The sequence below is a fragment of the Condylura cristata genome, unplaced genomic scaffold (genome assembly GCF_000260355.1).
Source record: "Condylura cristata isolate star-nosed mole 26May11 unplaced genomic scaffold, ConCri1.0 scaffold00017, whole genome shotgun sequence".
NCBI classification, from domain to species: domain Eukaryota; kingdom Metazoa; phylum Chordata; class Mammalia; order Eulipotyphla; family Talpidae; genus Condylura; species Condylura cristata.
This window is the reverse complement of record NW_004567118.1, coordinates 6,776,527-6,791,662: the sequence shown is the minus strand read 5'-3', so window position 1 is coordinate 6,791,662 and position 15,136 is coordinate 6,776,527. Positions and strand designations below refer to the sequence as shown.

The 15,136-nt window shown below is 47.9% G+C and overlaps 1 protein-coding gene across 1 annotated transcript in view; it reads left to right on the top strand.

The window, feature by feature from the left end:
• The window catches only part of TTLL6 (tubulin tyrosine ligase-like family member 6), a 32,236-nt gene extending 18,571 nt beyond the window's left edge, over positions 1–13,665 (top strand). Inside the window, 8 exon segments of the mRNA XM_004684298.2 lie at positions 250–475; positions 1,976–2,151; positions 4,025–4,213; positions 5,026–5,200; positions 5,965–5,977; positions 6,112–6,371; positions 12,599–12,971; positions 13,397–13,665. Of these exon segments, the coding sequence (XP_004684355.1) occupies positions 250–475; positions 1,976–2,151; positions 4,025–4,213; positions 5,026–5,200; positions 5,965–5,977; positions 6,112–6,371; positions 12,599–12,971; positions 13,397–13,665 (1,681 nt within the window).
• The last annotated feature ends 1,471 nt before the right edge of the window (positions 13,666–15,136 follow it).

Below are 15,136 nucleotides of genomic sequence, written 5' to 3'. Positions count from 1 at the left end.
TGATGTAGGGTGCTGGGTTTATTCAGTCATTAAATTTCCCACCCAGGCCAGGTTATTATACCTGCGCCCTCTCCAGGGCTGTGCAGGCCTGAGGAGGAGAGCCCTGTGGTTCCTGCAGGCCCCTCTGTGTCCATATAGCCCATGTGTCCATCCCGTTGATGCTGGAGCCATCTTAGAGTTTCTGCTTTCCAGCCCCGCCAGATGACTAGCGCGCAGACTCCCTTGTCACAGCCTGTAGTTCTCTTCCAGGAAGCTCTCCACATTCAACACGTTCATGCGGAGCCATGGATACAACATTGAGCAGATATGGAGAGACATCGAGGACGTGATTATCAAGACGATCATCTCAGCCCACCCCATCATCAAGCACAACTACCACACCTGCTTCCCCAACCACACTCTCAACAGCGCCTGCTTTGAAATCCTGGGCTTTGACATTTTACTGGACCACAAACTCAAGCCCTGGCTGCTGGAGGTAGGGGTGTCTGGGTGAGGTTGGAGACTGCCCCTGTCCCTGGGGTCTGCCAGCCTCAGGCTCACCCCTCTGCCCGCCTCGCTCAGCTAAGATGTCTTCAGTCCACTTTGCCAGGACAGTTCCTTCCTCCGTGCTGGCTGCCCTGGCCTCGCCCTTAGCCGAGAAGTGGCCACCAGAGGGAGGTAGACGGCCGGGAATTAGAGAATCCCCTGTGCCTTCCGGAGCCCGGTCCAGACTTGGAAATGCCAATCTGATCACAGGCACAGACGGATTCTAAATACAGCTCTCCCTTATGTAAGAGTCGCCAAAGGTGGGTTGACGATGTTCAGTATCCAAAGGACACGGCCTCACCTGGCTCTCAGCCCTGGACGACTCAGTTCCATGTACAAGGAGAACAGCGGCTTGGTAGTGGGTGGGAAACCACCCAGTGAATTTCCTGCCTCCCCTAGACAAGCGGAGGGGGTGGGGAGGGGGCAGGGCAGGGGAGGAGGAAATGGCCGCCTCTCACCCTGACTGGGTTTGTGCTTGGGCAGCCCTCGAGGACAACCGGTCATCATAGGGAATGGGGCTGAGAGGGTAATGCAGTCAGAGGGACTAGTGCCAGCTGCCAAGGACAGTCAGCCTGCAGAGAACCCAGAATTACACACCAGATTTCAGGGGTTTCCTCTCTTTCCCTGTGTGTGTGTGTGTGGGGGGGATGGGGTGGGAAGAATATAGCTGTTTAAAGTTCTTTTTTAAAAAAGATTTTATTTATTTATGCATATAAGAGCTGGGGTGTAGGTCAGAGGTACAGGGGGTGAGAGGATTCACCAGAGACAGAGTGGGGAGCAGAACAGGCAGATCTACTGAAATACACTGCTGAGGGGAGCAGCAGGAGGTCAGGAGAGGTCTGCCATGTCCTGTGGCTACTGATACCGTCATTGTGCTGAAACTTAATCCTTTGCACCCCCAGAGAGGCCCCTTTTTAGAGTTCTCACCCAAAGATCAGAATAAGCCACCTGCAACAAGCCTTCAGAAACTGCTAGAAATCCTCAAATATCACATAGTGCCTCTGAACAGTATGTGTGAGTTTTTCTGTGGGCAGGAATGAGTCCTCTACCTCCTCCTCCCCTCAATCCCAGTCAGGATCCTCAATGCACTCCTCCTTTCTGATCCTTACCTCCTGGTCCTCTGCTTCCCACTCCCACCCCACCTCCACCCCAGCTCTATGCGATGCTGGCACACAGAGAGCTCCTACACCAGATAGAGGGGAGCCAAAGAAAGGCTCCATGCCCCCTCCCCACTTCCATGCTTCTTAAGAAAAAAGACCTGAAGTAAATAACCGGAACTGGAGGGGCCCACCTCCTCTATTCCTCACTGTGGCTCCTGCCTACACATCCCCTCCCTTTCCCATCAGCTCATTTTGGAAAACAGGGCCGCAAGGTGGGCCTTGGCACCTCCCTGGAGGTGACAGTTTGACCTCACTCCTTCCAGCCTCCAGCTCCTGTCCTGCCCTCACAGGTCAACCACTCTCCTAGCTTCTCCACCGACTCGTGGTTGGACAAAGAGGTGAAGGACAGTCTGCTGTATGACACCTTGGTCCTGATCAACCTGGGAAGCTGTGACAAAAAGAAGGTCTTAGAGGAGGAGAGACAACGGGGACGGTGTCTGCAGAAATGTCGTTCTCGAGAGAACAGGTACAGGGGTGCTGCCCCCTGCCCCCAAACACCTTGTCCGCTCCCAGAAGCCCCCTTTGCTATGACCGTTCTGCTCCCAATGAGACTGACTTGTCTCAATCCATATTTTGGCTTCACCATCCTTAAGTATATGACTTTCCATCAAGTCTCCGAGCCTAGTGTTCTTCCCTTGACATGGAGGGAAAGCTGTATCAGGGTGTCGGGGGAATCAATTGAGATCATACGTGTAAAAAGCTATCATAGTGCCTGGTGCCATAATTTGTGTTCAGGACTATTTAAATATCTTGCCTAGAATTGGTGGGGGAAAGGGAGTTAGTTCTAATGAATGAAAGTCCTATTTGGAAAATTCATTTATTTTTGTACATTGTGACAGAGACAGTTTAACTGAATATCCCTGTCTTCCCCCAAACAGGAGATTGTTATAAGCAACTGTATATAAATAATAGATATGAGTTTTTAAATACCATATGGCGATTAAGGGAGTGACAATATAAAAAGTAAAACCATCCCTTTATTTTTATAAGAAACCAAGATTTGTCTGTCCCACCCCTCCAGTGTGCTGGCAGGAGAGGAGGCTTTGGCGGGGGTAGGTGTGTGGGGGCAATGAGGGGGCAGCATTAGCCCTTCAGCTGGGCTTGTTCCACCAGAGATTTTTTTTTTTTTTATTTTTTAAAGATTTATTTATTTGTACATACAGAACTGGGGTACAGGCCAGAGGCTCAGGGGTGGCGAGAGGCTTCACCAGAGACAGAGTGGGGAGCAGAACAGGCAGATCGACGAAGTACACTGCTGAGGGGAGCAGCGGGCGGGCCAGGAGAGGTCTGCCTCACCATGTGGTCTCCTCCGTGGTCTCCTCCGGGGCAGGTGGGAATCGAACTCATGCAGAAGGCTTCAGCTTCTCAGTGCAGTGCTTTAACCCTCTGCGCCACCAGGGAGGGCCCCACCAGAGATTTTGCTGCCCGAAGCCTGAGGGTGGTCGGGAGATGCCTTTGTTGTCTTTCAGGCACCCGCCCTCCTCCCCAGACATCCTGACCCTTTGGGAATGAGCTTCCAGAACCTGGGCGCTAGCCTCTGTGTTTGGATGTGCACTGTCCTCCCTGTGAGGAGGGTGGTAGGCTGGTAGCATGAGGGGTTATGGGCCTATTCTTAGAGCCAAGCCCAAGCAAGACATGCAAAAGGAACTGGCTCTCGCCAGGTCACCCTGCTGTCGGGTGGCACATCTGACTGCCAGCCCAATGGGAGGGCGACTTGGGAGCGGGCGCAGCGGCCTGCCTGGGCTTCCCTTCAACTCTGAGGAGGAGGCAGAGGATAGCAGGGGCTTCCTTGACTGGGTCTCCTGTCTTGATTTGGCCTGGGGTGTCTGAGCAGCTCTTGGCTTCCCTGCTGAAAAGGGGGCTTTCCGCTCCTTCTTCCCTGACCTCCGCCTCCCCAGGGGGCTGTGAGGAAGAATGAGATCATCGCCACTCATAAAAGCTCATCAAGCTCAGCCTAGAAGCCCTCAAATTTAGCAAAACGAGAGCTTGCTGAGCTTGCCGGTTCTCCAGAGAAGAGTAATAATGGCTGTGAATGGGGAGGTGGCGACAGTCTGCCTCCTCGGAATTGAGCCGAGGGGGTTTTACTTGTGTCAGGGGAGAACTTGGTGAGCCCTCAGAAAGACCGTTCTCACCAGCACTTAGAGCATCAGGACACTGCCGTCCCCGGAGGTCCAGGCTCTCCTTTCAAGAAAAGGTTCGCACATTTATTTAGTCAGAGCTGGCTGACCACCCTGGCAGGCCTGGCCTCCATCTGGACCCGGGTGACATGTGGCTCGGCCACAGCCCCTCCAAGCTTGCCCCTAGAAAACCCAGTGGCAGCCCTGTGTTCTGTTCCACAGGATTGAGGAAGTCAGGAGCTTCCGAGCCATGCGGGTAGAGAAAACAGAGAAGTATGAGAAGGAACACTGCAGGGGCTTCCGTCTGATCTACCCCAGTCTCGTCTCCGACAAGTATCAGAAGTTTTTCCAAGACAACAACTCCCTCTTCCAGAATACTATTGCTTCCAGGGCTCGGGAGCTATATGCCCGGTAGGAAGGCTCCCGGGGGTGGGGGAGCGCCCTGGGGAGGGCTGAGGTGGGCTGGTGCTGAGGGGGGTTGAGCTGGACCCCATGGGCAGCAGGCCTGGGCTGGCAGGGGGGCCTCTGAGCTTCAGCCCCAGCCTCCAAGTTGCCGGGGCCTCTCAAAGACCAGAAACGTAAACTCCCTGGGCCGAGGTGTTGTTGAGTAGCTGAGTGGCAGTTTCTAGACGCTCACCTTACCTCGAGACAGCTCCACCCTGCTCCAGAACCCCCAGCCCTCAGCGCTGCCTGGTGGCCGCGGTATGAAATCTGCGAGCTGGAAGAGACTCATCCCATCCAGGGCAGGCCTCACCCAGCTCCGCATCTGAGGGCAGGTGGCCAGAGTGAGAAAGGCGCCTGATGGTGACGGACAGGGCCAGCGCCCGCGTCTTCTGACGCCTGGGCTGTGTTGCTCTCATTACCTCATGGGCGAGAGGGGCCCTGCCTATGCTGCGCTCCAAGGTGGGAGCTGCTAAGTTTCCCCCCTAGAGAGCTTCCTTGTATGGATCTGGCCCACTGGGAAGTGGGAGGGAGATGGGGGAGGTGTAGACTGGGGTGTTGCCCTCTCGCTGCCCGGCTCTCCTTAGATGCTGGTCCCCAGACTGGGAAGGGTAGTAGTGGGGGGACCACCCTCGCTCTGCTTCCTGCTCTGTGACCTGCAGCCCTCTGTGCAGACTGTGCATGTGGGGGCACTTGGAGCACAGGTCCTCTTCACCCCTCGAGGAGCATGTCCACACGCAGAGCCCACCCCTGCGTGACCCTCACTGTTCTTCACTGGGCAGGCAGCTGATCCAGGAGCTGAGACTCAAACAGGAGAAAAAGTCCTTCCATATGAAAGAGAAGAAGGTGGAGCTGCAGGGGGAGTCAGTGGGCGAACAGTCGAGAGGGAAGAGCGTGAGGAGCTGGAGACAGCAGCAACGGCAGAAGTTCAAGACCACCGCCCACACCGCCAAACAAGTAAACCCCGATGGGAGGGGAGCACGCCTTCCCGGCACCCTTCCCCGGCTGGGGCCGCTCCGTGGCGGGGTGCTGAGGAAACCACTACTCAGAGCCCAGACGCACTGAAGGAACGGGCTGATGCAGGGCGGCCACACGAGGGGGCCCCCGAAAGTCACGAGGAGCCCCATCCAGGCAGAGAGCACTCTCTGGTCTGGACTTCTTGCCCCCTCCACTAGAGCAAAAGTAGCAGGGAGGTCAGAAGAACCCCCTGTTTAGGGAGCAGGCTTCGGCACAACCTGCGCTCATGGGCCCCAACTCCAGCTTGGGTTGGAACATGACTCCTCCACAGGCCAGGGCACAGCTGACAGAGGTGGCACAGGGAAGAGTGTGGGGTGGGGAGACAGAATTCCAGGGGAGTCTGACCACAGAGTGCCGACCTCCCCCCACCGCGCCCGCCCGGCTGTGGGCCCACTGGCCAGTGGCCCTCTGGTCTCGGTCTTTGGATTCCCTCTTCTCTGCCTACCTCTGTCTTCCTGCTCAGTGGAAAGATTCAGTTGACTTCTCCGTCCACCTCCTTTTTCTCAAAAACTCACCTAAAAGGACAGTATTAGAGCAAATTGTTTATATATGCGAGTGTATAACTTTGTTAGGGCAGTAGGCTCCTTGAGAAACGAAAAAAGCTATGGAATTTCTTGCCATAAAGTACATAAAGATACAATTGTAAAACCGCAATTTCAAGTGACTCAAGGACCCCTTGAAGCCATCCGTGAGCCCTCTATGAGTACTTGAACCCAGGTTAAGAGCCCCAAATTAGAGACTGTACCTGTCACTTTCCTTCTCTTCTTCACACCTATCTTTGGGTGCAGATGAATCTGGAAGTGGACAGAGCTGGGTTCCCACAGACTATGTGTTTGGTTTTCTCCAGCCAGTGACATTAGTGACCCACATACCTGAATTGTGCTTGAATGTCAAAGACATAAAGAGAAAGGACAGCAGCCTCAACCAGGAGGCCCTGAGGAGGGAGACTGGCTCCACGCTCCACAAGCTTTCATCTGTGCGGCATTACCGATCTGTACCTGACCTAAGGACCTCAAGCCTTCTCAGTGGCTCTGGGCTGGAGCCCAATAAACCCAACTCCAGAGTAAGGGAGGCCAGGTCTACTTCTGCAGTGAACATCTTCAGCACTATGGTGAGTGAGCTCCACCTCCCAAGAGGGTAGAGATGGGAGGGAACAGTGGGCTCTTATTTCCAGCCCTTTCACCGCCCATGATGTACCACTGCCCTTTGAGGGAGCCACTTAACCTCCCTAGGCCTCCACCTCCCCCATTGGTGAAGCCTGACTTGTGGAATGGCACACACACCTGCTAGGCATGGAGGTCTGGGAGGGCTTTTCGAAAGCTCTTGTCAGGTATCCCTCTCCTTCGGCAGGCCACCACCAAATTAATTGTCTAGGGCTGCCGTAACAATTTACCATAAATTGGGTGGCTTAAGCAACACAAATTTATTCTCTCATGCTTCTAAAGGCTAGAAGTCTGAAAACAAGGAGTCCATAGGGCTTTGCTCCTTCTGAAGGCTCTTGAGAAAGGAACTTTCCTTGCTTCTCACTAGATCCTAGGGGTTGCTGGCAGTCCCTGGTGTTCATGTCCTGTGGCAGCATAGTGCTGATCTGAGCTCTATTGCCACAGTGCCTTCTTCTTGTGTCTTCCCTCTGCCTCTCTTCATATGGTCTTCTTATAAGGACACCAGTCCTGGGATTTAGGGATCACCCTAGTCCAGTATCGCCTCCAGTCAAGGTCAGGTATTTTAACTTGACTAACACACCTGCAAAGACCCTGTTTCCAAATAAGTTCATGTTCCAGGGTTGTGTGTATACATGAATTGGGGGTGGGAATACTTTGAATCTAGTGTACCAATCCAAATAGTGGATTGAATCTAGTGTACCAATCCAAATAGTAGTTTCTCGTACCTCATTGATGAACAGACAACTTTTGAAGAAGGGAAAAAAACCCTCCCTCAGAAGCCCATGGTAGACTTGTTATTTTTGTAAACTTAGGTAAACATAAATAGCCAGATGTAAACTCTCTACTTGTAACTCTTAGGCAACTATAAAACCAATCCAAAGCAAAAAGCACTAGTAACATTCAGATTTAAGAACTTAACTTAATGTGACTACCCATGTTCTATTTCTGCAGAAACAGTTGCCACACAATCACTGTCCTCACAGGTCTAACATAGGTTCTTTTGTGTCCTTCACACTAGGGCCCACTGAGGCCTATGTGATGGCTTTGCTGTAACTATGGTAAAATCCACAGCACGGTGGGCCTTTGCTTGTCCAAGTCTGGTGCTTTTCAAATTTCTAAACCCAGATAACAGTGAGACATTCAGCTGATTTTGCATTCCGTCACCCACATACAACTGCAAAAGATTTTCCAAAACCACACTTAAAATATGACTCATTCAATATTTTCTCTTTTGTTCCATTCCATTCTCTTCTATCTTTTAAAAAGTATCAGTTATAACTCACTAAGTTAATTTCATGATTGACTATGAAATTCCACCCAATAGTTTGGTAAATTCCTTTAAGAGAGTATGCTGTGCACCTTCATGACAGGGACTCGGCAACCGTTTCTTGGATAGAACACCTAAAGCACAAGCAAAAAAAAGCAAATATAAATACACGGGGCTACATCAAACTTAAGTGATCAACAGAATGAAAAGGCAACCTGGGCCCTCCCTGGTGGTGCAAGGGGATAAAGCACAGTACTAGAAAGCTAGCTGCAGCCACCTCAGCACTAGTTGGATCCCCAGCCAGGGAGGTGACCCACAGGGTACAGCAGACCTCTCCTGTCTTGCCTGCTGCTCCCCTCAGCAGTATTTCAGTTGATCTGCCTGCTTTGCTCCTCGCTCTGTCTCTGGTGAATCCTCTCAGCCCCACACATCTGGACTATACCCCAGTTCTGGCATGCACAACTAAATAAATCTTAAAAAAAAAAAAAAGGCAGGGCCCTCCCTGGTGGCGCAGGGGGCTGAGGCACAGCACTGAGAAGCTAAAGCCACCTCCACATGAGTTCGATTCCCGCCTGCCCCGGAGGTGACCACATGGCGTGGCAGACCTCTCCTGGCCCGCCCGCTGCTCCCCTCAGCAGTGTACCTCCTCCATCTGCCTGCTCTGCACCCCACTGTCTCTGGTGAATCCTCTCACCCTCCACATCTCTGGCCTGTACCCCAGTTCTATATGAATAAATAAATAAATTTAAAAAAAAAAAAGGCAACTTATGGAATGGGGGAAAATATTTTTTGGATGTTAACTATCATGTACCTGATAGTTAACATCCAAAAAATAGAAGGAATCCTTACAACTCAACAACAGCAAAAGCCCTAAGTTGACCAGTTAAAAAATGAACAAAGAACTTAAACACACATTTCTCCAAAGTGAAATAAGCCAATCATGAAAAGACAAATACTTCCTGATTCCCATTGTAGGAGGTGTGTGGAGCAGCTCTTCTCTTAGAAGTAAGGAGAGCAAAGATGATTACCAGGAGCTGGAAGGAAACGAGAAGGGGGATTTTTGAATGGTACAGAACATTTTGTTTTTCAAGATGATCAAGTTTCAGAGATATGTTGTATAACACATGCATGTAGTTAAGGTGTCAGGACTGTACATTTAAAATGGTTGAGATGATAAATTTTAGGTTGGGTGTCTCTTATCACAATTTTAAAAAGAGAAGAGTATCCTGTGGGGATCTGGCTGCCTGTGTTGGGATTCTGGAGTCTTTTTTTGTTATATACATGTCTTCCATCTCGTCCCTCTAGTCTTCTTAAGTTTACCCATCTTAAAAAATGGAGTTTTAATAATAGCCCTTTCCCGTGGGTGACTGTGAGAATTAAATGAAAGGATACCACAAAATGTGTGGGACCTAGGAGGTGTCTCGCACACAGGACTTGGGAAGCATTAGCTAGTATTTTAATTTTACCATTAGTTCTTTTTTTAAAAAAAAATTTAGTTATTTATGCATACAGAACTGGATACAGGCCAGGGGGATTGGTGAGAGGATTCGCCAGAGACAGAGTAGGGAGCAGAACAGGTGGATCTACTGACATACACTGCTGAGGGGAGAAGCAGGCAAGGCAGGAGAGGGCTGCCACACCATGTGAGTGGGATCAAACTTGCACTGCAGCAGCTGGGGATAGCTTGCAGAGAAAGCTGCACCCTAACCTGCTGCGCCACCAGGGAGGGTCCTACCATTGGTTCTCAAGACAGCCTTTGTTTTCTCATTAATTAAGATAATTCAAAATGGCGCTGCTCCTTTCAAGAGGTTGCAAAATAAGACAATGATATTTTATTATTATTTCTCTTTTTTGAATTGCCACTGGAGAGGGCTGATTTAATCGAAGATACTTGGCTCATTCAAGACCTTTGCCTATTTTATTTATTTACTTTCCCCTTTTTTCCCTCTGTACTTCCTTCCTTTTTTCCTATTTATGGCTTGAGAATATGTTGTCTTGCAAAGCAGGAATTTTTTAAAAATGCATACATTTAAATTTAAGTAAGCATAATTGGCTTATAAATCACATTCTATGTCTTGCTTGTTTTCTTCTTGAGCCCAATTTTTCCCTTCTCTAAGACTAAATTTACATGCTTTAAAATGCTCAGACCTTAACAGTACAGTTCTGACAAAACATATATACCCATGACCATACATCTATCAGGATATAGACCTTTCTGTTATTTCCACAGAGCTTCCTCTAGTTGCTTACCTCATCCCTCGCTGAAGCATCCACTCTCCTGACTCTTGACCTTTTTATCTTAAATTAGTTCTGTTTATTCTAGAATTTAAAATAAGTGGAATAATATGGTATGCATCCTTTCACGTCTGGCTTCTTTCGCTCTATGTTGTATCTATGAGATCCATGTCGTTGTATATGTCCACAGCTTGTTCTTCTTTATTGCTCTGAATTGTATCTCACCATATAAATATTCTACAATTTCTCATCCTCCTGTTGATGGTTATTTGTGTTGTTCCCAGTTTTTTATTTTTGCTGTTGTGATGAAAGCTCTTGTGAATATTCCTGTACAAGTCTTTTTGTGGACATCTGTTGCCATTTCTCTTGGAGAAATGAAAGAAATGAAGTCCTCTGAAGGAAGATTATTATGTCAAAAGGTTGGTCTACATATAACTTTATAAGAGACTCCCCAAAGTCTGTATTCAGAATGAAAATATCATTGTACATTTCAGCCAACTATGTATAAGAGTTTCAGGTACTCCATCTCTGTCAACATTTTAGTTACTCTAATGGGTATTTTGTGAAATCACATTATAATTTTAATTTACATTTAATTCTCTAATGGTTAACAGTGTCGAGAACTTTGTAAAGTATGTGTTGGTTTTTCATATATCTTTGTGAAGAGTCTATGCAAGTTTTTACCTCTCTTCTTTTTTAAAATAGAATTGTCTTTGTACCACTGAGTTATAAGAAATCTTTAAATATTCTGGAAACTTGCCTATTTTTTTTTTTTATTTTTTTTTTTGTTGAAAAAAATTTTAAATAATATAATTGTTTATTTTTACATCATTTTGTGCATTTTTTCATCTCAGTTGTAATCCCTGTGGGCTTCCCATCACCAAATCACCCATGTGTTATCATTTGGTGAAAATTTTTAATTTTGATGAAGTTTTTACTTTTTTCTTTCCTGCTTATTACTTCCTGTGTCCTAACTAGTAAATTTTCATATGTACCCAGGTCACAAAGATATTCCCCTAAAAGCTTTTTTTCCCCCCTAAAAGCTTTAAGTATAGGTCCAGACTAATTCAAGTCAAATTAATTTTTGAATATGCTAGGTGATGGGAGACAAGTTCTGTTTTTCCCATATCCAGTCCCAACACTGTTTATTGAAAACACTTTCCTTTCTCACTGGATTGCTTTTGTGCATTGGTGAAAAATTGATTCGCCATATAAAAGTGGATCTTATTTTGCATTTTATTCTTTCCCTGCGATTTTTTTTTTAGTATCCTTATGCCAATACCACACTGTCTTGATTACTGTAGTTAACGTAGAAAGTTCTAAAATCAGATAGTATAAGCCCTCCTTTTCAGTTCTTCTTTTTCAAGATTGTTTTGTCTATCTAGGTTCTTCACATTTCCATATAAATTTTAGAACAAATTTGTCAACTTACATAAAAAGACATAGTGGGGTTATGATAGTTATTGCAGTGAATCTGTGGAAAATTTTGAGGAGAATGAATGGCTTAGTAATAAATATTTCAATCCATGAACATTGTATGTCCATTTAGTTAGATATTTAATTTCTCTGAATTGAGTTTTGTTGTTTTCTTTGTAGCATTTTGCACATCTTTTGTTAAATTTATTCCTAAGTATTTGTTCTTTGATAATATTGCAAGTAGAATTAGTTCTTTACATTTCCAGTTGTTTGATGTTATATTTAGAAATAGTGATTTTTGTATATTGAGTGTTGACACTTAAATTTCTCATAAATGCTAGAGAGTTTTGTTTTATAAAAGATTTTCATTATAAGCAATTATGCCATCTTCAAATAAAGGCGTTTCCCTTTCCCATTTAAACACCTCTTTTACTGGCTGACATCAGTGGGTCTTTTTTGTCTAGTGTCCTTGCTTTCTTCCACTGTCTATTGTCCTTTCTCTGACTTTTTTAAAAATATTTTTTCTCATTATTTACATATTTTTTAAATATTTTTTTTAGATTCATTTATTTATTTATACAGAGCTAGGGTACAGGCCAGAGGTGCAGGGGTGATGAGAGGATTCACCAGAGACAGAGTGGGAAGCAGAACAGGCAGACTGACAAAGTACACTGCTGAGGAGAGCAGCGGGGCGGGTCAGGAGAGGTCTGCTGCTCCATGTGGAACACCTCCGGGGCAGGGATTGAACGCATGCTGAAGTGGTGGCTTAGCTTCTCAGCGCTATGCTTTAACCTGCTGTGCCACCAGGGAGGGCCTGATATGCGTATTTTTAAAGGGGTTATCTAATCACTTGTTTAGTATGTTTACCCAAGAGCAGAAACCTCACGTGTTCCCAGATGGCTCACTGCAATGACAACTCCAGTCTACACCCTCACATCACAGTGTGTGGGATGCACTCACATCTAGCTTTCTAACTGCTGCCAGTCTAATAGTTACAAAATAATTCCTGTTCTTCTGATTACCAGTCTCTAGTGTTTAAAAATGTTATGTTGAAAGACCTGCAGAGAAAGCTCACCCCTTACCACCTCCTGCATGGGCTGCATGGGTACTTAGCCAATTTTTGATGGGCAAACCATTTTCACCTAAATCTCTCGTTGCTGGTGAGCTCAGCTCTTACCCTGTTTGTTTTCATCAAGAGTGGCACAGAACATAAGGCATTGCTTTCCGCATCTCACTTTCAACTGTTTTCTCTTCCAGACTTTAACCCCACTAGAAACCTTCCCAGAATCCACGACCCATGTCCCAGACTCCCCTGAGTCTCCGCGGAGCCTGACCACTACCACCACCAGCTCTGAATGCAGTAGCCCACAGTTGGACAGGACGGTCTCCCTTAGGTGCAGGCAAAAGCAGATCGCCCAGGATCACGTCCAGGGCAAAATACCAAGACTTTCTTTGCCTATAAAATTCCACCGCTTCTCAGAGAGTCTGAACCCAAACTGGACCTTGCGAAAGAGTGGCAGCAAGCAGCAGCATCTGATGTCAGAGCTATTCACCAAGATTCAAATAAAGGAGAAGCTGTCCTTATTCCCAGCTCACTGCAGCCCGAAGCAGAGGCTGGGTCACCTGCCACGTGAGTGCCAGGGGCTCAGGGCAGAGGAGCAGCACCAGCAGCACTAGTCTTTGGGTCTGTCCACCCTGTGTGTGGGGGGAGTGGAACCCCTGCCCTCAGGGACACTCCGGTGTCAGGGTGACACATGGTCCCTGTTCTGAGGCAGTCTCTAGTCTTAGTGGGAAGACAAGCAAGATAAAAATAGAATGTTGCCTCAAAAGTACTTTCTTCAGCAACTTCTCATATGTTCAGATGAACCCCAGTCACCTGTGTCTGTACCATTTGAGGGTAAAATATGATAGAACAAGAAGGAAGAGCAATGGCTCATTCTGATTCAGTGGCTTCATTCAGTTTCAGGCCAAGGGCCCCACGGAGCTGGCTTGCAGGGGGATTTGTGGTGAACCCAGCACCACATATTGTTGATGCCACTGACTTTGCTTTTCCAGAAAACCACTTCCTGCCCCCGGAGAGCTACTTGCGAAATCGATTCTCTGTCAAGAAGAGGCGGCCGCCCATGTCCTCGCTTCTCCTCTTGCAGAGTTCTCAGAGCCGGGATGTTTCCCTGCGGGACCTGCTGGTGGTCGCCACTCCAGCCCGGCTGGACCCAAGGCCTGGAAGGAGCCATATAGGTGCAGCGAGGGACCCGTACACTCAGGATCAGAAAGAACACAGTCACTGCCTGGTCTCCGGCCAAAAGGGAGGTGAGAGGAACTAGGTAGGTCGATCCATGTCCCCTTAGTGAGCCTGGCATGCTGGCAGACACTAGCTATAGATAGAGATGTTTCTGGAATGTTGGTTAGGTAGGTGGATAGATGGATTGAGAAAAACACAGTCAAGTACCCCATTAAGATAAACGTCAGTCAAAATGCCGTCCCCGACAGTGGATGTTTCTGCTATGTCGGCTCTGTTCCCACTGTCAAATACAGTTTGCCTCGTCTTTTGCTTATTTCTAGAACTGACAGTCACAGATGCTGGTCTCAGAAGCATGGTCAGGCACGAGGGGTTGATTTCCACACTTTGTGTTCTCAGGCCGCACTACCCTGGCCTAGGCAGGCCCCTGGCCCTGTGATGGCGAGTACTGAGGGACAGAACAAAGGGGAGGTGCCCGGGATGATCTGGATACAGAGACCTCTGAGAAGCCTCGATTCCCTGGTGTGGAAGGACCAGGCCAATGGCAGAACTGTCAGAAGCGGGAAGGTGGTATGGAGAAACTCAGGAGGCCTGGCCAGCCCAGACTTGCATGGAGCAGTTGGATCTGCGCTGTTTGCTCAGAGAAGGCAGACCACGTCAGTCTCCCTCACCTGCCACCCACATCAGTCTGCCCTGACCCCTCAGGACCAGTAGCTCTCAGGAGGGCATCAACCCGTGGGCATCCCTTTAGGTGCTTATGAAAATGCACATTCCAGGGTCTGCTCCCAGAAGCTTCAATTTCGTGTGTCCTTGTGGGCGGGTCAGAATCTGTATCCTGAGAAGCTCCTCTAGGTGATTCTCATGGTCCTCTCACCACCTTCAGATAAAAATGGGGCCTGTGTTCCCCAGGCTCCTTGATGATGAGTCATGTGGGGGTTATTGCTAAGCCTATATTCCTGAGGTCACAGCCATGGAAATTCTGACACAAGACATTGGGATGGGGTCCCAGGCATTTGTCTTTTGAGTTAGTACCTCAGGTGTGCTGGTGAGGACTGTCCAGTGTTGGACGCAGGCCTGGGCAGTGGAACCTGTGGCAGCAAAGACTGACCTGTAGGGCTGTTATTGGGGCAAAACACCCTGATCCTTATGGTGCTTAAACCCACCCCTACACTATTTGGTTTGTGATTTTCCAACACTGGAATTTTAGATAAATGTGGTTGCTAACTTATTGCTGCTTATGCTCTTAGGCTTTAAAAAAGGAAAGTGATGTAGCAGATTACATGGAAACTTCTCTTCAGTGTGACTGTTAAAATGAAGTTATAATGATCAGAAACCACATAGTGAAAGAGGGGAGAAAACTGTATTAAGAGGATGTGATAATAAGATGCTTCTTGCATTGATCACTGAATTTGGCTCTGAAACTCTTAGCAGAAAACAGTAAACAACATTTTGTTGTTTGGATTTATTTTGACTCCCTATATGTCGCCACTCTACTGGGGTGTCTCTGAGGGCAGGGACTTCCTGTCCTCCCCCCACAGGCTGGACGGTGCCCAAAG